General features: G+C 38.1%; 1 protein-coding gene across 2 annotated transcripts in view; it reads right to left on the bottom strand.

The window, feature by feature from the left end:
- Positions 1 to 26,618, bottom strand: part of TOGARAM2 (TOG array regulator of axonemal microtubules 2) — an 80,119-nt gene that overhangs the window by 31,599 nt on the left and 21,902 nt on the right. For both annotated transcript variants that reach the window (XM_034427983.3, XM_034427982.3), the window contains exons 2-9: positions 16,564 to 16,698; positions 16,156 to 16,290; positions 14,374 to 14,640; positions 12,785 to 13,011; positions 7,699 to 7,874; positions 6,514 to 6,563; positions 2,705 to 2,883; positions 222 to 378 (exon numbers count right to left, since the gene is read on the bottom strand). In XM_034427983.3, the coding sequence (XP_034283874.2) occupies positions 222 to 378; positions 2,705 to 2,883; positions 6,514 to 6,563; positions 7,699 to 7,874; positions 12,785 to 13,011; positions 14,374 to 14,640; positions 16,156 to 16,290; positions 16,564 to 16,591 (1,219 nt within the window). In that variant the 5' untranslated portion in view covers positions 16,592 to 16,698. The remainder of the gene's footprint in view (positions 1 to 221; positions 379 to 2,704; positions 2,884 to 6,513; positions 6,564 to 7,698; positions 7,875 to 12,784; positions 13,012 to 14,373; positions 14,641 to 16,155; positions 16,291 to 16,563; positions 16,699 to 26,618) is intronic.

Genomic DNA, 26,618 nt, shown 5'->3' with positions numbered 1-26,618 from the left:
GACAATGTGCTTACTAACAGAGATGGATTGTTTAACCTACTTTTCCTACTGCTGTCTAGGGCTCCATTTTAATCCACTTTAAGTTCACCAGAGGACACCATGAGTGCAGGGGGGCGGGGAGTAGGTAGGCTCCTTAAAGCTGGAACTAGACCATTTCTAATGTGATTGGACAAAATGAATCCAAAAATAAATTTCCCCCTTCTTTTACGTTAATCACATACCGTCCAGAACATTTCTTGACTGTTGTTCCTGGATTTTTGTGGATCTTTCCTTTTCTCTCCCTTTCTCCTTTTCCTTTTCTTTGCGCAAGAACTCTATCTCCTTTAGCTGCTTCTGACGCATTTTCTCCTGAGCTGACTTGGATATTGTGACATGAATCTGGATGCAATAGAAGCATACACACTTGATACAACTATATATGTGTATGGGTGCAGGTGCAGATATGTAGACAGAATAACTTGTACAGAATAGCCAAGAGACAGATTAATTGATTACATTACTATTAATAATTTATTATAACCCAAAATAAAATTTTTATCAATGTGAATTATGGTTTCATGCTCTTCATTTTTCATTGGAGTCAACCTGACTAGATAGGCATGGAAAATTCCATCAATTTAGCATGTGTAATTCAGATTGGCCAAATACTTTGGCCACCTAATGAGAAGGAAGGACTCACTGGAGAAGAGCCTAATGCTGGGAACGATTGAGGGCAAAAGAAGAAGGGGACGGCAGAGAATGAGGTGGCTGGATGGAGTCACTGAAACAGTCGGCGTGAGCTTAAATAGTCTCCGGGAGATGATAGAGGACAGGAAGGCCTGGAGGAACATTGTCCATGGGGTCACGATAGGTTGGACACGATTTCACAACTAACAACAAATTCAGATTGGGCTTTTAAAAAGTGAGATTCAAGCCATATTAGACACGAATCATGACATGGCAGATTCTCTCACTAGATCTCTGAGCATCTTTACAAGTATCTATAAAGATGGAAGAAGGAGCAGCGCTGTTAGAAGATATTTGAATGCCAGCCATTTAATTCTTGATTTAAGTCTGAAACTAATTGCAAGCAGAGAGGGAAAATGCACCATATGTAACATAGGTACCTGCTGAAGTTTCTTTCATGCTTAACAGCAGCTTTGAGACCAGGAGCCCAATTTACATTAGTGAAATGGTGCAGGAGAAAAAGCATTAAAGCCCAGTTCCTAATGATACAGAATCAATCCAATTTGTTATACTCATACAAACACACCAGCTGCTTTTCCAAGGAAAATATAAGGAATTCTAATCCTGTATTCCCCTTACCTCATATTATTTGTCACCCAAAGTTGGAATTACTAGACAAAGCTTAATCTGAGGCAGATACTGAATCAGAAAAAAATATCAAGGGATGTTGTACAACATCAGAAAAAATAAAGCAAGAAAAAAAAGACCTGCAGCAATTTTTTTTATATAGGCAATCTCTTATGAAATCATGTAGACATATTGCTAGTTTGGGGCTGATGTTAAGCCCATACTGACCCTAAAGCTGTTCAGCCTCCCAGATAGAAAAGCTTAAGAAGTACAATGCTGAATTGATTAGAAAGAATCTGATCTGGGACAACTAAAATGGAAGTGGTAGATTGCAGTGTATCAGAATATACCCTTCCTAATCAGTTTAACATTGTGTTGAACATAAATTGCTCGTATCAAAGGCCAATTCACTACTTCACATTTATTATAATTCTCACACATTTTCAATGTGACACTTATTCTTTTGCATTCCATAAAATGCAATGCTTTTACTTAAATTATGTATTCATTTTGATGGCTGCTGCTGTTTGTGGAGTGTGAGTCTGCGGATATCATACAGACTTTGTTGATATTCCACAATAATTAATAACGAATGACTCAAATTTATTCCTACCACTTTATTACCTACCTACCTATGCATTGGGAATTAAGCTATTTATAAGCTTATTATAAGCTTATAAAAGCTTATCTTTAAGTAAATATTTGAAAAGAACAATATAGTGTAGTACCTAAGATGCTGGAATGGAATGGAAAAACCTACCTCTTAGGCCAGCTTCTGCACTGAATACACACTGGTTGATTTTGAGCCAGGGGCTCTTTTTCTGCACAATCTATCTCAAGGAGCTATTTGTGGAGAGAAAAGATAGAGCAGATAGAACTGCCTTGAGCTCTTGAAGAAAAGCCCTTTACAGAAGGGAAGGAGGATGGATGGATAAATGGATAGATGAACAGATGGATGGAATTCCAGACTAGGCCAGCCTATCATTGGGCAAAATGAAGTGTGGGGAAGCCACTAAGGTTTTCATTATTTAATTCATCATCACTGCCTTTCTGTTGGAGAGGGAAGCATTCATGTTGATGGTTGAGTTCCTGGGTTGTTGATCCTGCCAGTATCATTCCCTCTCTCTCCTCTGTTCTTCTCCTCCAGAAATTCCTTTCCAAAGCTTGAGGATCGTATCTCAGAGGAAATTCATCATTCATTGCTTGATAATGCCAGCTTTGCAAATGGCAGAGCAGAGCCTAACAAGCTCAGCTTTGATGCCCGCCTTCCAAATAGCATTCCCAGTATCCCTTTGTGCCAGTTTGAGTCCTTCTTGTAATGATTTCTTTACTTCTTCCTGCTAAATGCCAAGCTTAAAATTCACCTTGGCCTTCATGCCAAAGGATGCAAAAGATGGAAACAGAAACATACCCTTCCGTTGCTCTCTTTCCATTCATCATCTTTTAACAGGTGAGGATTTGAAAGCAAGTCTTCCTTGGCCAGACAGAGGGAGGAGGTGGCTGGTAGCAGTAAGGATGCCAGTGATCCCCCAACAACCTTCCAAGGTGCAGGAAAGCCATTCTGGAAAGCAGGTTCAGACAATCCAGTTTCTGACAAGCCAATTTAAAAAAATGGAATATATTACTGTGGACTGTAACTACTGTATTTGTGAAGACAGCAAGAACAAAGAAAAGAATCAAGGGGCATTCCAACAAATTGAATCATCCACTGTAGATGGAGTTAAAGGGCTCTTGTTCATAGAAAGGTTAAAGCATTGTACCAGTATAAAATTTACTGTCCCCATTGATGATCCTCATCCTGCCACAAACACAATGTCAGTAAATGGTGCTATTGTTATTTATGGAATTTGGGAAACATTAAGGTTGGAGATTGGTGTTGCCTCTGACTTTCTTTCCATCTTCTCTTATCAAGCTGCACCCCAGGATGAAAATACCCATAAATCCCTTTCCTTAAACATGGAATAGGCTGCACTAAGAAAAAAGTGAGTTAAGACAGAAGGCTAAACTGGCAGGTTAATCACCTGAGAAAACTCAATCTGCCTTGTGCAAGTATTTTGTATGATTGTATTCACAGAGAAACCAACTGATAGACTCCTTTCAGACCCAGATGAAAGGCTACAGTTCCAGAAGAGCATTAAATCCATCTTCAAAGGAGCCCAAATAACAGCTCACAGGTCTGGAAAAGGTTCTCAATGACTATCAGCCATTGATGAGAGAATTATTAAGCATCCTTCCATCTCTACTCTTTCACTTGCAAATATCTACAAGCATGAAACCATTTAGCTGACACAGAGGTGTGTTACCATATATGTTTACTCTAATTTCATTACTAAATTGACATTAACTTCTTTCTGTTGCTTTACCTGGGATTTAAAAATGTACAGGTGCCAACCATCAACTCCATGGGAAGGTTGAAATAAACTGCTTACTTCTTTCTTTGGCACAGAGTGACCTGTTTCTACACTTTCTAACTGTGTTAGTTCCAGTGGATAATCATTCCTGTCAATATTCTCTCTCTCTCTCTGTGTGTGTGTCTCTCCCTCCCTCCCATCAGCTCCTGAAATAAAGAATAGATACTGTAGCCCCTTTCCTTCTTTCTTATTCTTCTGTCAAGAACTGGCAAGATGAATTATATGAGGAAAGTTTTGATCTTGGCAGTACAGTAATTATTTATTCCTTGGATTGATCCTTACAACCTAAGTTAGAATAGGAAGTGCCCTCTCCAAGTTAGGCAGAGCTCAGGTGCAAAATATGTGTGTTCTCAAGTTCCAGGCTCAATTCCAAGGCAACTCATCTGAAATCTTGGAAGGAGCTGCAATCAGGGAGCACCGACCCTATTGAGCTAGAAAGATCAATATTCTGATCCTATAATAAGCACAAATAAGTCAAAGAAGGACAAAATTGGGTTGGAGAATAAGTAAACATTAATCAATGGTGTTAATAAGTGTTATGTGGCAGGAGCTTGTCTGTTTTAATTTTATTATTATTATTATATACACAAAAATATGAAATCACAGCTGCCGTTGGTCATCATACACACGGAGTTCTTTCCAAAAAACTAGGATGCTGCACTGTATCGGCATAGTATGTGTGCCGATCCAAGCTGCGGGGCCTTTTGTAATTGACAGGTGGAAATTTTGTCAATGTGCAGATTTTCTAAGTGCCGTCCAAGATTTTCTGGTATTATTATGTTATAGTCTGAACAGGGATTGAACAATGACCTAAATGGCCTTTATAGTTATATGCTATTTACTTATAAAATTATAAATATTTTTTTATTTTATTTTTATTTATTTATTTTATTTATATGCCACCCTTCTCCGGAGACTCAGGGTAGCTTACAAGGCGTTAAGCAATAGCCTTCATACTTTTGTATATTTTATACAAAGTCAGCTTATTGCCCCCACAAACCGGGTCCTCATTTTACCTACCTTAGAAAGGATGGAAGGCTGAGTCAACCTTGAGCCTGGTGAGAATTGAACTCGCAGTAATTGCAGGCAGCTGGAAGTTAAATACTACCTTTAACAGTAGCATTAGTCTGCTGCGCCACTCAGGCTCCTAATTTATACTCTATTCTATTTCTATTTATCCTAAGATCAGGATCAGGATAGAAGCAGAGAAAAAAGTCAAAGGAGCCTGCAGACAAAGGCACTGTAATTTAACATCAGCTGTCTGCAATTAAAGTAAGTTCGAATCTTGCCAGGCTCAAGGTTGACTCAGCCTTCCATCCTTTCTAAGGTAGGTAAATTGAGGACCCAGTTTGTGGGGGCAATAAGATGACTTTGTATAAAATATACAAAAGTATGAAGGCTATTGCTTAACGCACTGTAAGCCGCCCTGAGTCTCCGGAGAAGGGCGGCATATAAATCAAATTAAATTTTTAAAAAATAAAAATAAAAAAAATAAAAAAAATGAATATGAGCCATAGAAAATTGTAAAGACCTCAGACAAAAATAACAAGAAGGTTGCTTTGCTATATTACTGTATCCCATATACAGTATATATTCCATTCATATATACTGTATGAATGGTTTCGTGAAAGCAGCAAAAATATTAGATATGCATTCTAACATCTTTGACTGCTAGATACTGGAGCTAAACTCCAAATTTTGGATCCAGATGAAATACCTGTTCTTGTCTGAAAAGAAATTTAACTGCATCATAAAAGAATACAGCTAGTTTAAAGTAGTTATCGCAATAAATTTGTTTTCCAGCTATCTCTGCTGTGGAATAATTATCAAGGCAAGCAGCTTTACCCTTTGAAATTAACACCTTTGACCAGGCAGTCACCCCAGAATAAAATGTGACATTTCATTTTAACACACCACAAGGAATGACTTTCCAGCTGAGCTTTTTGTACCAGTGAGAATTAAAAAGGATCTGCTTTAAAAAACAATGAACTCAAACTATAAACCAATCATAATTTATACAACAATTGTTTAAAAATCAAGAAGTCTTTGTGTGTTTAATTCATTCCAGCCTGGAGTACTTTTACTGCTAAAGCTGCCATAGGGGGGAAAAAACTATCATTTTTCTGTTCAGCAGATCAATAATATAGTTTCATGATTGTTTGTGCAATAACAGAATGCCCCGCACTATGACAATAGAAATAGGTTCTTTCAGCTTCATTAATTTTTATTTATTACATTTACATTTATCTACTGCCTTTCTCCATAGTGATCAAAGTAGCATATATGATATATTCTCATAAAATCCTGTCAGGTAGCTCAGACAGAGAAATATAAAATTAAGATATTACACAAAAAATTCCTAGCGTTCATCTTAATAAAATGAAGATGGGAACACACAGCCAATCTTAGTTAATCTTGGAAAAACGAGGCAAGGTCCAACCTGGCTACAACATAATTAGAAAAGTATCCAAAAATTCCAAGAATATCAGTTGTATCATTTCCACATTGTTATTAAGAAAACTACTGCATGGATGTTTCCAAGAAGTCACCAAAAGTTATATAAAATCATTTTCATTTTTAATTTCCTTTTATTAAGGTACAGTTGAATGTTTTCATACAGTCTGTTCTGACTGACCCTACCAACCAGAAGGAATCTGAGATTTGTCCATCCTTCCCACATGAGGAGGAAAAATGAGATAATTAGCTACTCACTGCCCAGCAGAATTCCATGAATGAGACAAGGCATCTCCACTGCAAAAGGCATATCCAACCATTGTTTAGGCTCAAATAAATTACTATATGTACCTACCCAGTGTTTTTTGGCTGTTGTCTTCACCATTTCCAGACTTTGATAATGATCTTAAAGGCAATTGGGTCGGGGGAAGTGGAGAGAGAGAGAGAGGGAGGGAGGGAGGGAGGGAGGGAGAGAGAGAGAGAGAGAGAGAGAGAGAGAGAGAGAGAGAGAGAGAGAGAGAGAGAGAGAGAGAGAGAGAGAGAGAGAGAGATATTAAACTGTCTTTCAGCAAAAAAAGGCAAATATAATAATTTAGGGAACTCTTAGTTGATAGAAAGAGTCATGGTGATGCAGTGGTTAGAATGCAGTACTGCAGGCTAATTCTACTGCCTGCTGGTTGCCAGCAGTTCAGCAGGTCGATTCTCACCAGCTAAAGGTTGACTCAGCCTTCCATCCTTCTGAGGTAAGTAAAATGAGGAACCCAGATTGTTGCGGGCGCTATGCTGATTCTGTAAACCACTTAGAGAGGGCTGTAAAGCACTATGAAGCAGTATATAAATCTAAATGCTATTGCTATAGAAGGAACTTTAAGTACAATAACTTGTTGGAACTCTCATTTTGCAGGGAGTGTCTGGAGTGGGCCAAAAAAGTGTGTCTAATCAAGACAATGAAATGCTTAACTCATAACTAGCTTGCAAACACAAGCAAAACAGAGATCTGAACCAAGAATTTCCCAACCCATTGTTCAGTTATTGCACAATGCCATAAGCATCAAATCCCTCTTCACAAGCTGCTACATGCAACAACAAGAGAGGACAACAGCCTTGTGGGATTTGTAAAGACATTTGGTTTCTTTAAAAGCAACTTTAAGAAAGATTTTGGTCTCATTCAGCAAAACTCTCTTTTTATTCAGAAACTTAGAAATTTACTTAGTTGTACAGCACTGCAGTGTAATGCGCGTTTCTATTTGAACAAGTGAGATTTAAGATGGTCTATTACTTAATGAAATTGAGAAAGTTTACATAAGACAATGAATAACCTATTGGAGAAACCTTCTCCAAAATAACATCAGCGTGGCCCAGATGTATGGGAAGCGTAACTCCCAGGATTCCCCAGCTAATATATCAAAACATTGCTGGGAATTGGAAACTAGCCTATCTGGAAGGTGCCATTTGGTGAAGGCTGCCTTAAAATCAACTAATGAGGCTTTTTAGATGCGACTTTGGGAAAAAAGGAACAAGAACAGCAGAAAAGGCTTACCTTGTTTTGGAACACTCATCTATAGTAGATGAGACACAGTCTGCCTGTGGCAAGCTTGGAAAGAGTTCTGCAGCCTTCTGCGAATTTTCTTCACATGCCTTTGCTAACTTGGGGATGGGTGGGATCAAAGCAGCACCTAAAGACTTTTTTGGGTTCTCATCAGGACCATGCACGATCTACAGAGATGGATAGGAGAAAAAAATAACTTTAGAACTCTGCTGAAAGTCACTGGGGTATGAGAACCAGCTTATTTGAGCAACCGCCTCTTCCCATTTCATCTACCTGTTTTTAACTGTTTGTTTTATTGTATGCTGCCTAGAATCATATTTGTTTATCTAGATCAGGGGTCTGCAACCTTAAACACTCAAAGAGCCATTTGAACCTGTTTCCCGCAAAAAAGAAAACACAGGGAGTCACAAAACCTTCCCTTGCCTGACTATTTCTTGAGCGGCCACCAAACTAGCATATGTAGTTGAATTAAACGTTCTGCTTTCTTCTGAAACTTTTCTTTTCTTGGATTTATCCATGGTTGGCCTACCAGGGGTTGAAAAGCTCAATAAAGTGCGTACCGGTGGGTGTCACACATTGGCAGTTGTGACACATATTTTAAGTGACAGGGATCCGCAGCAGAGGCGTGAAAGAGCCATAAGCTGTTCCATAGCCGGAGGTTGCTGACCCCTGATCTAGATATTTATCAAATTTATTTGCCACCTATCTATTTGTAAGATGTGCAGCTCTATTAATTAATTAAAGCAGTTCTTAAGTGTATATTGACTTATTGCAGTATGAGTAGTCTTTGCTTTCCGACTGCTTCATTTAGCAATTGTTTGAAGTTATGACAGTGTAAAAAAAAAAAAAAAGCTTCAAAACCAAACTACACATTTGCAACCAGAACAGAGTCCCATGGTAATTGCTATTCAGCCGCTTCCTAACTGGCTTGTGACAATAGCAATAGCACTTAGACTTATATACCGCTTCACAGTGCTTTACAGCCCACTCTAAGCAGTTTAAAGAGTCAGCATATTGCCCCCAACAATCTGGGTCCTCATTTTACCCACCTCGGAAGGATGAAAGGCTGAGTCAACCATGAGCCTGGTGAGACTCGTACTGCCAAACTGCTGGCAGCCAGCAGACAGAAGTAGCCTGCAGTACTGCATTCTAACCACTGCATCACCACGGCTCATGACAAGCAGAGTTAATGGTGAACACAGAAGTAAAAATCCTAAATCATGGTCATGTGATGTTTTATTTAATGACTGTGTGGATCCACTTAATGACTGAATGGGAACCCAGGTCATAATCCCATCACAGTCCTGTGATTTTCCACTTATGATTGTTGCTCTTAGTGAAGGAGTTGCCAGTCTCAATTGTGGTTGCTAAACAAGGACTACCTACACAGCCACCCTTGACTTTTTGAACCCAGTTGAGACCACAATTTCTGTTACTAAGCAAGGTGGTTGTTAAGTGAGTTGTAGCCAATTTTACAACTTTTTATCACAATTGTTAAGTGAACCACTGCAGTTTTTAAGTGAATAACATAGTCTTTAAGCAAATCCAGCTTCCTCCATTTATTTTGCTTGTCAGAAGCCAACTGGGGAGATCGCATATCCCCCAGGACACTGCCAGTGTCATAAATACATACCAGTTGCCAAATGCCTGAATTTTTATCACATGACCATGGAGATGCTGTAACCATCGTAAGTGTGTGGACCGGTCATAAGTCATTTTTTTCAGTGCCCTTGGAACTTTGAATAGTCACTAAACAAAAGGTTGTAAGTCAAGGGCTACCTGTATTGATTGATTTTATTGCAGTAGGCTCAGTTATCTTCTCTCTCGCTGAGAAAGAATGACTGATCCAAAGCCACTTAGAAAGGTTGAGAGCTTATTAGGATTTGAACCCTGATCTCTACTTAATGGATACTTGGTCAGAAGTTTACACCCCTATGAGCTTCATGACTCCAAACAATGATTGAAATATAGACCTGTGACCTAAGAGAAGCTTGAAAGGGGATAGAATTATAGAGATCATTTGAGTTGAGGAGATTTAAATATTCCGTTTGGAGCAAACCTATGTCAAATCTATGACAGATAACAGTTCAGCAAGGACCATAAAATCAGTAGCTCATAACAAAACTATCAACTCAAGCCACCTGAGGGACCACATACAGAAGACTGAAATGGAACTGAACTAAACATTCAGAAGAAATTTCAGCTAAGGCAGTAATTCTAATTAGATGGAGAGGCTTCAGGAAAGTTTCTGCACTTATTTCACCCTGCTGTAGAAAGTGAGTGATTTGCTTGAGAGCTGTCCCAAAGCCTGACAATCCTGCTCTAAGTTCCCTGCTGCCTTAAGCTTTCTTTTGTCTGAGTCAAACTTTCTCCAGGGCTTCATCTTGTCAAACAAGCTTCAACTAGTAAGTTATTTTGATAGGCAAGGGATACTTTTAATGCAAGAATCAGCAACTGATTTGACACCTCACTTGTCAATACCACATAAGCAGAAGTTCTTGCAATTTATTTTGACTTGTTGGTAGGAATATGTTTTCAGGCACAGGTATCAAGAACTGAATAATTCTTCTTTAAAAGACTAATCTATACTGGCATAGCTAAGAGTCAATTGGACCTTTCAGAAAACTCATGTAGAATATACAACTCCATAATGGAAATCAGAGGTCACATTATGTTCCCATATACAGTATAGAACTTCTTTGCCCTTAGGAGGTGGTACAGTGGAAAAGAAAAGGCCAGGATAATTGGACTATTCTTACTGAAAACAAATAAATCAAGGGGAAAATAAGATACCCCTCAACTCCAGCTAAACCAAGCTCTGCTTCAGAAAGTAGCAACACTTGGCCAACATTGTCAAGTTGAAAAGCTACGCAGAGTCAGGTCTGAGAAACTTGAAAATTTATTTATTTATTAGTCATATTTCTATGCCACCCACTCTCCGAGGACTCTGGGCGGCTTACACCAAAGACAGTATACTAAATAGCATATTGCCCCCAACAATCTGGGTCCTCATTTTACCCACCTCGGAAGGATGGAAGGCTGAGTCAACCTTGAGCCAGTGAGATTTGATCCGCTGATCTGCTGAACTAGCAGTCAGCTGAAGCAGCTGCAGTACTGCACTCTAACCACTGCGCCACCTCAGCTCATATAAACATAGAAAACTTGAGTGACAGACCATCAGATCTGTAGGTTACACTGGAAAATCAAAAATCATTCCAAAATAAGGCACTGGCAAGCCACTTCTGTTACATTGCCAAGAAAACTACAGGAATGTGTTCAGAAAGTCAGCAGGACTTAAGCTCAACTTCAAAGGGTCAAAAAAAACTAATCTCTTGTTTATGCAGAACATACATTTTTCAGTTGTACAGAAATCTTCAGGAAGCAAAAAGATGGGAGAAAAAAATCCACATCGCATGAAAGCTGAAGTATTTCCTTGTTTTCTGGTTTTTCACTCTATTAATGTTAGCTGTGGAATAAGAGCTCCCTCTACTTGTTTTTCCTTCTTTTCTTCTTTTTTCCCCTCAGAGTTTCAGCTCTTGATTCCTTTTAAATTCTTATCTTTAAAAAACTTTACTGGAATAAATTTAGCTCTCACTCTCCAGGATATATATGTATTATTCCTAGCCTTGAGTTCTGGCCAATTTTGCAACTCTTTTGACCTTCCACCAAAGTCTGCTTTTCAGAAGAGAAGCCTGTTACTTTTTTGAATTAGTGCTCCTCCTGCTGGCCCTCAACATCTTCTCAACCTAAATGATAAGATAAAATCACAGGACCCTTGGTCCTCTTCAAATGCCATTTAATAATTGTCATATCTAAGTTACTGCAAGTTATTAATTTTAGAAGAGTATCATATCACATTGAGTGTGCTATAGGAAATATATAGTCTTCCTTAGCAATTATTCCCACATCAGGAATGAATTTTTAATGCAGTGCAGCTCACCTTGCTGATTCCTTATATAGGCTGGTTTAACTTCTTCCAATGATACCAAAGGAAAACAACAAGAAGGAGATCTGTTGAAAAACTCCCAACCCAAAAGTCCCCAGGAATATTACTCTAATATTCCCAATGGCTACATAAATCTCCTGAAGCTGGTAGCCACCTCCCAATGAGTTACCAAGCTGGGAATGATGGGAGTTGTAGGGCAAAGTTGAACTGTGCCTTCTCTGGAAACAATAATTTACAATGTGAATCAACAATCCTTAGATGCAAGCTTATTTTGTCTATTCTTATACTGCATGCTCTCAATCTATAGGTCAGTTCTCAGTGGTCTGTTAAGGTCTTTCATTTGACACAAAAGCAAACAAGGGTAGCTTATTTTTGTTTCATATTAACAAGAAGTCATTTTGGTAGTATAGGGCCAAGAAAAATAGAATAGTACCCTGTTTCTTCCAAAATAAGACATCCACTGATAATAAACCCAATCAGGCTTTTGAGCACATGGCAATAAGGCCAAGAGCTTATTTCAGGGTTCAAAAAAATATAAGATTGGGTCTTATTTTGGGGGAAACATGGTAACACTAGTATCCATATTGTACAAGGATTTAATGATAAATGAAGGAAGTGGAGTTAAGCAAGGACTGCTTGGCTTGGGTTATTAAAAGATCACAGCATGGTCCTAATGAAGAGTTTAAGGGCTGCAGTAGCTATTAAATAAAGCAAGACTAATTCAGTGCTAGGTAAAATAATAAGCCTTCCTTGAAGATAAGAGTAGTTTATTTGTATACGCAACTACTGGGAGAGATGGTAAGCTTCCTTTTAAAAGAAGTTTCAGATCAGTGGTCTAAACTGCCCCTTCTATGACTCTATGATTAATTTTTTTTCCCTAATCTTGGATCTCACTAGAACCTGCTCATTTTTTTCCCTTGAATATACATTTTTTGCTATTTTTTGGAACAATGCAACTTGAATTTATATAACCCATGCATTCAAATCCTCATTTTTAATAGCAGATATATAAAGGAAAGGAAGTTATTCTAAAAACAGAATAACAGAGCTGGAACGTAACTTGGAGGTCTTCTAGTCCAACCCCCGGCTCAAGCTTCCATTTCTTAGGCACAGGCAACATATATTTTATACCTGCTGGATGGATGTTAATTCTGGATTAATCCCTTCAACCTGTAAAGAGCCTGAACCATTCTCTCTAACTTGTTGCTCTGTTTCTTGAGGTCTGTTGGTCTCTGGGGTGTTTGGTATGCTCTGAATAGGAGGCATAGGCTTGGAAGTGACCAGCAGTCTTTGAGAAGCAGATCTAGAAATGGCTGGTTTCAGGGCAGGCTCCTTGGGAACAGCTTTGTCCAGCAAGCCTGCAAACATAAAAGATAAAAAACATGGCCATGGGAATATTTGCAGGCTAATGTCAAACTTCAAGGCAGTGTCCCACAGCAACAACAAACTGATTGCATAAGGAATTATCACTCATTTTCTAGATCAGGTTTGTCCTACAGTGGGTTATTTTCAATACCAGGAGATGCCCTGAATAAGGGTATGAAGCATTCTTATCCTCCAATCATCTCTATGCATACAGAGATCAAGGTGCCAGGTTAATCCAACCCCTACAATAATTATGAGCTTCCAGAAATGAATCCAAGAAACAGCTATATCCTATTTCTGAATAAGTAGTAACTGGGCCTTCCTCCTAGCTGAAATGTGGAAATAAAGATCATTATCTCACAATTAATTCAAAGACACAAGATCTAATGGTATCATCATCTTCATTTAATGACCCCTTAATCCCTTGTGGGGTGGAATCTGGGCAACTGATTGGAGCTGAGTGTTTACTGACCGGGTGCCCTTCCTGTCGCCAATGCAGAGTTATATTCAGCAGATATATTCTCATCGTGCCCAGAGAGAGAAATATCTGCCCCTACCTAGGATCGAACTCACAGCCTCCTGATTGTGAGGCAAGAGCTCCACCTCTAGGCCACCGCACTACACAAGATCTAATGGTATGCTATACCTAAAAAAATTAAAAGGGATCCAGTAAACTGGGCCTGTTTTTTTAAAAAAAACTGCATCAGGTGTATACAACAAACTCACACAAGGCCGGACACACGAGTAACATGCAAGAAAGAGCCCAAATTGGTAATTCTATCTACTGCATGAATTTGGCAAGCTTTACTCTCATTTCAGTTGAAGCAGCCTTCAGGTTGATTTGAAAATAGTTGGTGTGCAAAATGGTTCTCAGTTGCTTTTATATTGAGGTCAGTAAATCAAATCAAATCAAATCTTTATTGCAATCACAGACCAGCATAATGAAGTCAGTATATTTGTGGCATCACCTACTAGACTATGGGAGAAGAAACCTGCACTACACAAGCACGTGTTATCCAACACCAGTCTTTAAACTTTAAATAAATACTTTGTCATTTTGGTCCAGTTGCCTTGCAGATATGTGTTGCCAGATTGATTGATAATTGTATTACTAATGGCAGATTTTAATTACTCTGTATTTCTTCTCTCTAATGATGTAGTTTAACTGAGCTTTAGACCACGGAGCCAATGATTCAAGAATTATGGTTTCACTGGCTACGCTATTCTGGCTCAGTCTCCAGTCATAAAATTAGAATAATGACAACTTATCCAAACAAGGCTGAAAGCTATGCTTGATTTATAGCAATTATATATAAAGGTTACAGATAATGTTTTCTTACCAGAATTCATCATACCTTTTTTTGATGCAAGTAGACCTTCGGACATTCTTCTTTTTTTGAGCTTATCCTTGATTTGAGCAGTCTCCATGGCTGCACTGTTTATCTCCAATTCACTGAGACTGTACTTTGGCTGGGCATTAGGCGTCTGTGAAGAGCCATTCATGATTGTGCTATCTGTATTCTTCTGAAGGCCGTTTCTATTGTCCCAGCTCTCCAGAGAAGAAACATCTGGAGGTTTTCCTTTGCTTCCCCATAAACATGATTGTGTTTTTAAAACTGATGCTGTGGAACAATTTAAGCAGGGCAGCTTGATTATTCAGAATGAATTTTACTTCTCCAGAGAACTAAACATCTGCAGAGATTCTCAGTCATCCAGGTCACGCTTCAAGGTATTGGTTACCATCTTTAGAGTGCTCCATAGCTTAGGACCTGAATATCTACGAGACCGCCTTCTGCCACCAGTAGCCTCCCACCGGCCAGTATGCTCCCACAGAGAGGGGTTCCTCAGGCTGCCGTCGGTCAAACAATGTTGACTGGCAGCCCCCAGGGGGAGACCCTTCTCTGTGGGGGCACCTGCCCTTTGGAACAAACTGCCCCCAGAGATACGAAGGATCCCGGATCTACGCACCTTCCGCCGTGCCCTCAAAACTTTTCTATTCCAGCAAGCCGGGCTTGCTTTTGTTTTTAATTCATTTTTTTTTAAAAAAGGGTTTTTTTAAAAGGCCCTGAGTTCTTCGGGAGAAGAGCGGTATATAAATTTAAATAATAAATAAATAAATGGTTGTCCCAAAGGTGCTTTTTCAGGAGGCAACTGGACTTTCTTGTTTTTTCTTTGAAGACGTTTCACTTCTCATCCAAGAAGCTTCTTCAGTTCTGACAGGATAGTGGGGAATGGAAGGATTGCAAATGACCAGCTATCTGCAAGAAATATAAATCCTTCCATTCCCCACTATCCTGTCAGAGCTGAAGAAGCTTCTTGGATGAGAAGCGAAACGTCTTCAAAGAAAAAATAAGGAAGTCCAGTTGCCTCCTGAAAAAGCACCTTTGGGACTCCAGAGAACTAGGAAGTCGGGAGGTTGATTAAGAACATCAGATGCAAGGATAGTCAGACAGTCAGATGCAAAGTAAGATGTGGCTTCTCTTCCTTCCGCAAAATTCTGCATACAGTAATAAAATGTTCTGAAAAAAAATAGCTTACCGTGCAGGGATGGGGAAAAGAGAGTTACTGAAAGGTCTTAGAATTTGCAAGACTATTGAATGGGATAAAACGAATACTATCTAGAAATCAAAACAGCAATATCATGATGCCAATATCTCTATATAAAATTCAAATTTCTTTGTGTTTGTAATTTATTCCTGGTTTGGGAGCAGATCAGCATTATGCAGTATATTGTTGAACTGCTTCTCACAGGTTTTCCATGAGCTAGACTTAAATTTGCAACACCACTATGAAAGGCTGACTATTTCTGCTTCCAGTCTAATATATTCTTCTTTCAAATTGTCTCAATACTTGCAAGTTCCCATAAGATTTCACCCATATTATGCTGATAATAGCACTGTTTTCTGGCTTTAGCTAATCCCAAGATTACTGCTCAAGTTGTAGCACCTTGGAGATCTGTGTGTACATAAAAGTCACTGAAATGTGTGTGAACATACACACAAATTGATCAATAAAAATCATACACAGCTCTACTGGACATCAGAGAAAGTCAGCTTAAGTCTCATTTCCTATTTATTGGGGTCCACCAACCACCACCATATCTAGGCTGCCAATCATACCCAGGGTAGTGTCCTCACCTTCGTCTGTGGTCCTCCATCCATTTCCTTGGAGCTGCAAAGTAGAATCAATGCTTCCACCTCTAGATGACTTGCATCCAGATTTTAGTTTGGGAATGCTGCCACAATATATTGCAACCTGAGCTTGATACTTTCCTATAAAATAAAATAAAAATGAATAATAGAAGGGAGAAAAAAGAACCGTCATTTGTTAATCCTTCAATCTTGCATATCCCTTGCTTTGCCTCAGGTTAGCTCCACTCGGGACAGAATTTTCAGGGGAGGAGTAGGAAAACCCAATATGTAAGCAGACTTCCATTCTGAGAATTTACAAAAAAAAAAAAGGAAGGAAGGAAGGAAGGAAGGAAGGAAGGAAGGAAGGAAGGAAGGAAGGAAGGAAGGAAGGAAGGAAGGAAGAAAGGTCTTTACCTGCCATAAAATCATCATGTGTTGCCATGCACCTCGAAGAGTCTGAGATACCTGCACAGCTAAGGAGCTGCAACTTCTACTCCATTTTTCTGGACCCAGAACAGTTGTTGCTTCTTTCCCAGAATATCTCAGTTTCTGCACCAAAGGACAATATAAACATCACAATGTATGGCATAATCTTTATGACTATTACATTCTCACCTGCCAGATAAATTTTTAAATACATAATTGTTGCTATCAACTATTTTGATTTAGCTATAAACTGTTACCACCATTAAACATTTTAATAGAAAGTAGTGCATAAATTTATGACAGATAAATAAATAAAATAAAGAACTGAGAACTGCTTCATACATTTAAAAAATCCTACACAAAATAATCTTTCTATTTAAAAATCATGCATTTGCCATATTGAGTGAAATAGTCATATGAATTATTAATCAAGTTGCAAATACAGAATGGGAAGTTAGTCTTTAGTATGGCTGACAATAGGTCTCTGGTGGTGGCAGGATATGGAATTCTGTGGTAAATAGATTGTGGATGTGATACTGAAGGTTGGATGGGTTGCTTGCAATGAAGACATTTTATGTTGCCTTGTGGAACCTAATAAATCAGAAACTCTTCCAGTTGGTGCTGCTCAGGGATAACAACTAAGACGTTTGCCTGTTCTTGGCTGAGAAGTCTGATGATGGTGGAGTATGTAAAACCTCAGAAAGAGCAGATTTATAATTTGTGGTACTCCTAAATTCGTAAATGTTTATAAAGGACTAAGACAAAAATAATATCTTCAATTGATACTGTACAGCAGATATGACAACAGGAATGTTGTACAAAGGTACATGCACTGATAACCTCACATTGGGTGTTGGGTTACTCTAGTGTTGGGAACTCTAGGTGGAGTCACCTTTGCTCTTTGCCTGAGGTTGCAGCTGAGCAGAACATAATAGTCAATGTGTTGAATGGGACACCGGTAGATTAGTTTTAGATTATGGCTATTAGTAATTGCTTTTGACCTATACTGCCTGGTGCAAACTAGAACCATAAGAAACTGTAGATGGCCTTTCTTCCCATAGAACCAGATGGTCACTAAGATCAACCGAAGAGGCAATACTGCATCTACCTATCCATCTGACTATTTAAAACAAATAGGCCTTTTCTTCAGTGGCTCTTCCTCCTTGTCATTCAGGAGACACCATATTTCTTAACTACTTTGTTAAAGATTACTATATGAATCAGAGGTGGGTTTCAGCAGGTTCTGACCAGTTCTGGAGAACCGGTAGGGGAAATTTTGAGTAGTTCGGAGAACCGGTAGTAAAAAGTCTGACTGGCTCCACCCACATCTATTCTCTGCCTCCCAAGTCTCAGCTGATCGGGAAGAAATGGGGATTTTGCAGCATCCTTCCCCTGGATTGGGGAGGGAATGGAGATTTTGCAGTATCCTTTCCCTGGAGTGGGGTGGGAATGGAGATTTCTCCTGCCATACCCACCAAGCCATGCCCACCAAGCCACGCCCACCAAGCCATGCCATGCCTACCAAGCCACATCCACAGAACCGGTAGTAAAAACAATTTGAAACCCACCACTGGTATGAATCCAGTTTTTTCTTTCCCTTCCATATTTTTAATGGTTTTATGCTTAGTAGCCTATTAGTTTGTGTTATTTTGCTTCATATTTATTTTTAACTGAATACAATGTTTACAGTTGTTGACATAAAGGATATAAAATCTGCAAATAAATATTACTTTAATACACCTTCTTACAAAGTTTTCAGTTAAAAACCATTGCATCATGAATTTCACAAAAATGCAAAGTCCACAAGATCACTAGGTCACAATCATCGCATTTCTGTCAGCGATGCAAATCAGGTCAATTTATGTTCATTTTCAGAAAAATCAAACGTGTGGGGTCCTCTCTGAGCTTGATTATTTTCTTGCAGACATTTCATTACCCAACTAGGTAGGATCATCAATGCTACCAGTGGGTGTTGTTCTTTGTCACAGGATGTGGTTTTCCCTGTCAGTGTTGGTAGGAGTGTTCTTGGTACTGTAGGTCCTTGATTAGGATGTTGTTTATTGTTTGTTTCTCTGAGTTGGTTATTCCTTGATTGGAGCATTTTTACTGCTTGATTGTTGGTCTGATATTAGTAGCAATAGCACTTATATACCGCTTCATAGTGTTTACAACCCTCTCTAAGTGGCTTTCACATTGTCCACAACAATCTGGGTCCTCATTTTCCTGACCTCAGAAGGATGGAAGGCTGGGTCAACCTTGAACCAGTGAGAATCGAACTGCCAAACTGCTGGCAGCCAGCAGTCAGCAGAATTGTCCTGCAGTACTGTGTTCTAACTACTGTGCCTGGTGTTTATCTCTGCTTATCTGAGTATTGATTGCTGATGAAGAAATGTTTTAGGTTTTTTGTTTCCTTTTTTTAGCTTTTCGATTGTCTCACTTGAATGGATGTGTTTACCTCCATGTGCCTCTTGATGGCTTCTTTGTATAAGTCCCAGGCTTCCAGGAATTTTCTAGCATTTTGGACTTAAATGTAACTTGGTGTAGGATGCTCAGTTCAAACTATGATGAAGTCTGTCTCTGTACTATACAATTAAGGAGTTTTCATGATGTCTCTTGGCTCTTGGTTCACTCCTTCATAGTGGCTATTACAGCCCTTATACAGTAGATTGTAGATAACTCCTGTTTTTCTTTTCTTTTAGGGCTATTGGGTCTTTTGGTTTACTTAAGATGTTTTGGAAAGCTTTAGTTGGTTTGTATACTTTGGTGATAGTTGTAATAATCTGTTGGTTGTTTCTGAGATGTTTTTAATGTATGGAAGCATTACCCTTTTTCATAGCTTGTGTGAGTTATATAGTAATGGGTTGAATGGTCAGGCACTTTTTGCTAAAGTTGCCTGGGTATCCATTTTGCTGAAAGATGTTGTAGAGGTGATCTATTTCCTTTTCCTGATGTTCAGGGTTGCTATTGTGGGCCTGTGCTGATCTAAAAATTGTTCTTAGATAGCCTCTCATGTGGGAAGTTGGGCTGTTACTTTGGTAGTGGAACATTTGGTTAGTGTGGGTGGTTTTATAATAAACTTTACTAAACAGCCCTTACTTATGTTGATAAAGATATCCAGGAAGGTCAATGTATTGCTTTTTTCTTCTCTTGTGAATTGCATTCCTTTGAAGATGATGTTGTTTGTTTCAGGTGTCTTTACCTTTAGTTGTTCCTATTTTATTATGATGAAGGTGCTGTTTCATCATATTGATCCATACTTTTGATTGTATGTGTGAGACTGTTACAGTTTCCACATGCTGTATTATGGTTTCTGCTACGAGTCCTGAGAGCAGTGATCCCATGGGTGTTCCTCTGATTTATTGGTATATTTGTCTGTCAAATTGGAAGTAGGTAGTAAGGCAAAGGCCCATGATTCATGATCCATAAAATTTATTAGTACACAATATTGCACACATCAAGACTACTCCAAGACATTTTTCTGTCTGAAGAAAACAACAAGATATCTTTACCATTCATCCTACAGATAAGTAGTTGAATTTTATTACTGACTTTTGTCTGGAAAGAACACCCTTTTGCAACTGAGGGCAGCAAAATAGCTTGGGGAATATTAGACAAAGTGCCTGAAAAGTACATGAGTCTGCCTTCAAAATGAGGGTGCTATCTGGGAGCTATTGCCACCATTCTCCAGCATCTTTCATTTAAACCAACCAATTCACTCTGTCTAATGACCCAGATATAAATGATGCTTTCTTTAAGAATGGGTAACTAAGAGCATCAAGAAAGTAATTGTTTCATGACAGGATTATACTATTATTCCATTATTTCTCCCAAGTCAGATTTACTATAACGAGTTTGCCTGATCTGAGCCCCAGGTTTGCATTTAGGTTATGAAACTCCTAACACAGACGAACCCACTAAAGATTGCCACCAAACTAATTGGCAATTGGCAGGAAAGAAACATCATTAAATGCCCAAGGAATCATCAGAAATCAGTATTGAATTGACTTGAATGTAACTTAAATTAATTCATGTTTAGTTGTAGTTGTATGACTCTTCCACTTTATAAAAAAAAAAAACAATAGATGACAATAGATGGTGGAAGAACCCTGGAAAACCCAAAACAGTCACATGGCAAAAATAATATGTAGTGATTTCAGAATAAATGCCAAAGATTCCCTGTGAAACTGGTCCACACGCAGCATTTGCTTAAAGAGAGTAAATTCTTTGGATATTAGAGTATGGAAAGAGCCTATAATGTATATTTCAATGATGGATAAGCTTGATTATTAAAAGAAGTATCTTAATTCCACAGTAAAAAGAAGAGGCATTTCCACAACAAATCAACCTGATCAATCATTGCAAGGGGATTGGCTTGTGAAGACAAAATCTGGAAAGACAAATTGAGTGCTTCATGCTTGCTTAAACTGTGACAATAGAATAGGAACCTGGGATGGAACAATCAGTATTGATTCATTCTTCCAATAAAAATGAAATATTGAGAATGCTTCTATGTATGCCTCAACGTGAAGTCAGCCAATTAACTATGAATTTGGATATAATTTATTTCTACATTTATCATGCTATAACCTGACAGCCATTGCTTAGCCATCTTCCCTGTGCAAGATTTCTTCTCTTTAGCACTCTGCTCTGTGAATCACTAAATTTGATCATATGAAGGATTAAATAAGATTAAATAAGATAGTGTCAAATGCCAAGACAAATTGAATGTTTCATGCTTAAAAAAAAATCCTGCACATTTTATAAAGGAAACTTCTGCAATGGAAAGTTTCTAAATGATCAAAGTTCCCATATCTCTTCTTTAGTCTTAAGGATAATGGTCACACTTCCAAGCAAATTATTCAACTCTAAGTGGCTCACCTTTTTTTTATTCTTTAAAGAAGGTTATGAAGCTTTTTAGGGGTCAGTGGCATTCTCAAAAATAAAGGTAATTCTAGCACCTGTGCTTTGCAGCATGCTTTTTGATTGATTGATTGATTGATTGATTGATTGATTGATTAAATGTTAATCTAAAGATCCAAGTGGCACAGAAAACCTTTAAGTACAAAAAGAGATGTCCATGTTGGGAACTGGATGTAGGAGATTACCAGGCTGAGCCTGAAGGAAGGGTCAAACGTATCATAAGTCATGAGTCCCTGCGTGCCCACAAGAGAGCTAACTCCATCCACCTTGAATGCCTCTCTTATCTCCTGCTCATTTCCCTTGACCATTAGTTGGTCAGATTATTGTAGAAAGCTTAAGCTTGCAATAAATCTTTATACTCATTTGAACTGCCTGAATCTCCTGATTTCTCCAGCGCTTAACTCTGGGTTCACCAAAAAGTGCTAAAGATGGTTAAGAGAAGGTAAGAATTAAATCTACACACCATGTATCCTCACATATAAGCCCATCCTCAGATAAATCAATCCTTGAATTTGTGTATGTTTTAATTTTCACAATTGGCTTATCCAATTGTGGGTAATTCAAGGATTATCTATTTTTTTAATTTTTAATTTTTTTGTACTATTTTGGTTAAAAATTCCAGGGTCAGCTTAACCGCAGATGGATTTATATACAAGTATGTACAGAATGTAAGGATACTTTTGAAAACGATTATCATACATACTTGCAGATAAGCCCATCCATCGATAAGACAAACCCAATCTTTTGGGTATATTTTGGCCCTTATAATTCTTCACTTATTCATGAACACATATGGTATGTTCAGCCTGGAGAAAAAGAAAACAAAGAGAGAAAGAGACATTCTTGAATGACCCTCCCTCAGAAAAGGGAAAAGGTAGATTCTTTGGAAGCAAAAGAGAACTTATTTTTAAAAATTTACAATATAGAATAGATTTTGGTGAAATGTAAATATCTTCTTGATTGTAAGAGTCTTGTGACATACAGAGCTACCAGGAACAGACTGAATGGGAGACTAAACGCCGCATACTCAACATTGGAAGCAAAGTTATTCAGCACAACCCTCTTTTCAAGTTGTATATAATTGTAACTACCTTTTGAAATGGGAGACTAAACACCACACACTCAACATTGGAAGCAAAGTTATTCAGCACAACCCTCTTTTCAAGTTGTGTATAATTGTAACTATCTTTTGAAATGCCCAGCTAGAGTTTTCATGACTTACCATTCTTAAAAAAAATCAAAGCATAGAATTATTAAAATGCAAACTCAGCCACAAAAATCCATTATACCTAAAATCTTATACTAGCATTGAAGTACAGTAGAATCCAGTAATAAGTTACTTATTCAAAGCTTTCCCAAAAAGGAAACTGTAACCTTGTTTATATTCTTAATTCTTCCAGAGCTCCCAGAAAAAATGATTCTTTAAAAAGGTTGCTACACTAAGACATTGCATAAAGTAAGTTAATCACAGAATAACTATTCTTGAGACTGATTATAAGCAGAAGCCTGAATTTGAATAAGGGAGGGGAGAGGCTGAGTGGTTTGGAATCCAAACTCTAGCTGTAATTTGACACGTCTATGGAGTGGCAACTTTAGGACATTGCAAATTATTTAAACACCTTGCCCAATGTTTTCAGAGTACATATTGTTACTGTCTCCATTAGAGCTGCGGCTAAGACAAACGGATTTCTGAAAGGTGGCTGATGGATTGTGCAACAAGCTTTCACAGTTAAACAAAGAGGCAAGGACAGAGAGTATATTCTCATTCATTCTTCTTAGGGACCGTGCAGTCAATGACATGCTTCTTTTCACTTCAATGACTTTTAGATCAGAATCTTGTCATGAAGACGCTCATGATGGAAACAACTTCCATTTCCTCTCACTGCCCATTTCAAAATTAAATCCATCTATGAGTTGGGGCTATTTTTCTTCGTGAGAAAGAGGACTGGTTCAAACACATACATTCTTTCTTATTATTTCAGTATTTAGTGATGATATACAGGAATGTTCACCACAAATACAGGCCCACCATATGCTGAATATCAGGTCTCTCTATTCACTTTCTGTTTTCCTTAAAGCCGCTCCCAATGTATTGAATATGTATTTAATATATTTCCTCAAAGCCAGGCATATCAGTAAATAGGGAACTAGTTCAAGTATAGGCTAGATACAGTTACAGATTATATATTATTTTTATTTATTTAATTTCTATTGCCATCCATCCCAACCAAGTGACCCTGCGTGCCAAACAGTTCTAAAATAATTAAAACCAGTGCAAAATAATTATCGATTTTGAGTAGAGAAAAAGGGAGAGATTTGGCCATTAATATCAAAAGTGTGAAGAAATGTTTACATTTTAAGTCTGGCTGGAAAACCTTTCATATTCTAAATTTTCATACTTGAATTTACCACTGAAACACTGAAAGCAGTGAGTTCTTAGTGCTTTGCATTTTGACATCTGCATGAGTGAAGAACTTTTTGTTCTGAGCTAAACTGTACAATCAAAGTCAGCACAAAAAGCTCCTGAACCTGATTTCATCACTTTGTCTATCAATACTGGGACATAGGTCTTTTGGCATTCAGCCCACCATTTACTTGAGGAATCACAGCATGCTTTAGTATGTCACTTCTCTGAGTTTTTAATTGCCTCTCTAGAGTGGACTCGGAAGGAAGGGCAAAAATCAAGTTCCCACCTAATTACCTTTTCATTGCAAAAATTAGGCCATTTGTATATTACCTTCATGATTTGACTTTCCTACTTATTCCTTTCTGCATGACTCCACAAGCTAAAACCTCACTTTCCATGCCTCATAAATTCATGTTCATTAAATAATTTCTGCAATGGGCTAAGTAGAGTTCACCTAAAAATATATTTCAACTAACAATGAAAACTGCAGCAAAATCTCTTATTTCAACATTTAATCTTTCCTGATTATTTTATACTGAATGTTCTTGCATTGTACATAGGAGAATAAGATTTCAATTTTGGACATAGCGATTATAATCCAAGATAATAATAGGGAGACAGCTGCTTGCTGCTTAATGGATAAAGAGACCATCTGGCTACTAACTTTGCTTTGCAGATATGAATGGTCTGTAGAGCTGTGAACTCACTGAAAAGATAAGGAAAAAAAGTGGGGGGGGGACTGAAATAAAATTACATAACTTTCCAGCTGGTTAAGTCCTATGAGTAGGCACCATCTCATATGTGTAATGCTGCTGCTAAAATAAATGTTAAGTAAGCAAAATACTAGCCAGAATGTTGGCCAAGCCATCCTAATCAATATAGCCATTTCATTTATCTAGCAGAATGACTGCTTTAGGGTTAACCTATAACACGTTTGAATGTAAAACTTTACTTAATCTAAAGGAAGGAAATGAGGAATACACATAAAAAGGAAAGTTATGGAGATAGAACAGTCAAGAAAGAAGCAGAAAGAAACAGTTGAGCATTTTGAAACCGTATGTGTTCTGGAAAAACAATAGTCTATGATTCTACAGAAGCAGACCACTGATCTTGACTCTCCTAAAATGCAAATTGTATGCTTCTAATGTTACAAGAAAGCCAAGTTCCAACAGGAAGAGGTACTGGTGCCATTCAGAGGGGCAAGGATATAAGTTCAGTCTATGTAGGATCTAAAGGCAGGATGCATCATTCTTTGTTCCTCCCATTAACTAATAAAAGCCAAATATATTATGCTAAATGAATATATAGATATGTTTTACATTAAAAGGAAGAAGAAAAATGAAATCCATACTGAGTAATATACATATATTAGGACTAATCCAAATGACATCCAAACCAAGTTTTTTTCAATATTTCTTAACACAGAGATTTAGATTAACATGATAAAGAATCAAAAATCTTTTTTATTTATTTTAGTTTATTTTTCCATAACCAGGAAAGGGAAAACCTGTTCCAACTTCTTGTCATAACCTATAAATGTGCAGACAGAAGTAATAATGCAGCTTTTGGGTCAAAGGAATACAAGAGTCAAGATTATGGATCGATAGTTCTGTTTTACAATTCAGAAGTAAGACTTGACACGGTCCATTCAGGTATCCTGGAAGAATTATTGAATGATTATGTTCTAATAACTCTAAAATATATATAGCCAAACTCTAAAGCTCAGCTCTGCCACTTCGGTTTAACTAGACTACAAGAAAGAAAAAAGGTTGCCTGAGAAATTTTTAGTTGGTCTTTTATCAGGGAAGTGTGACTATGTCACACTTATTAAGTGAGTGAGCCAAGAATGATATGAACATCTCTCAAGTCTATAACTGCTGATTTTCACACATTTCGTGAAGCCAGAAGAGATCATTACAGAATGGTCAACTGCCTAGAAACAACTAACCAGACTCACACTATTCATGAAAGATAGTTTGATTAGTTGATTAAAAAGTTTGCCAATCTTAAATTGCTCAGATATTTTGTAGCTTCCCTCTTACCATCAAAGAGAAGATCAGTAGGCTTAGGTCTGTTTTACTTTTTTGCCCACTTCGGCTTCTTATTTGCTTTTTGTACTTGGGGGACAAGAGATTCTAGGCTAGAAAAAGTTGTCATCTTCCCCTCTCCATGTTCTAAAACAATTTCTAGCATCAGCGCTGAGGCACACTGTGCTGCGGTAGTATCAAGCAGCAAAGCAATAATCCAGAGGGAGAGAGAGTACCAGCAAACATCTCTAATAATGTGCTGTGGGAGCGTCTGCTTCATACCCCATGGGGAACTGAAAATCTTGAAGCTTTCTTGTCAATGGCAAGAAAATGGCCAGAAATTTAAAAACTTTCTCAGGAATTTCCAGAAGGAAAGAACAAGTGTTGCCTCACGGATCTTGCAGCCTGTATCTATGGATCGTATCTATGGATCAAATCAGTTTCTCCAAAGAGGGCCTGGATTTTACTATCTTTACTAGGGAGAGGCACAGAATAATACTTCAGCCTTCATTCAGTTCACTTGTTATACTTATGCAGCACTGACACAACAGGGATTTCCAGAGAAACCTGGACCTACCATTCAAGAGAGAGAAATAGCACAGGAAGTAGAGATGGATGGGAAGTAGAAGAGTCTGGAGTTCCTTCATACACTTAGAATTCCTCAAGGCATCAGGTACAATAAGGCCATG

This window comes from Pantherophis guttatus, chromosome 1 (genome assembly GCF_059756535.1).
Source record: "Pantherophis guttatus breed Tessera chromosome 1, ASM5975653v1, whole genome shotgun sequence".
Classification (NCBI taxonomy): Eukaryota; Metazoa; Chordata; class Lepidosauria; order Squamata; family Colubridae; genus Pantherophis; species Pantherophis guttatus.
Note: the sequence above shows the minus strand (reverse complement) of the source record. Positions and strands in the feature narration are given on the sequence as shown.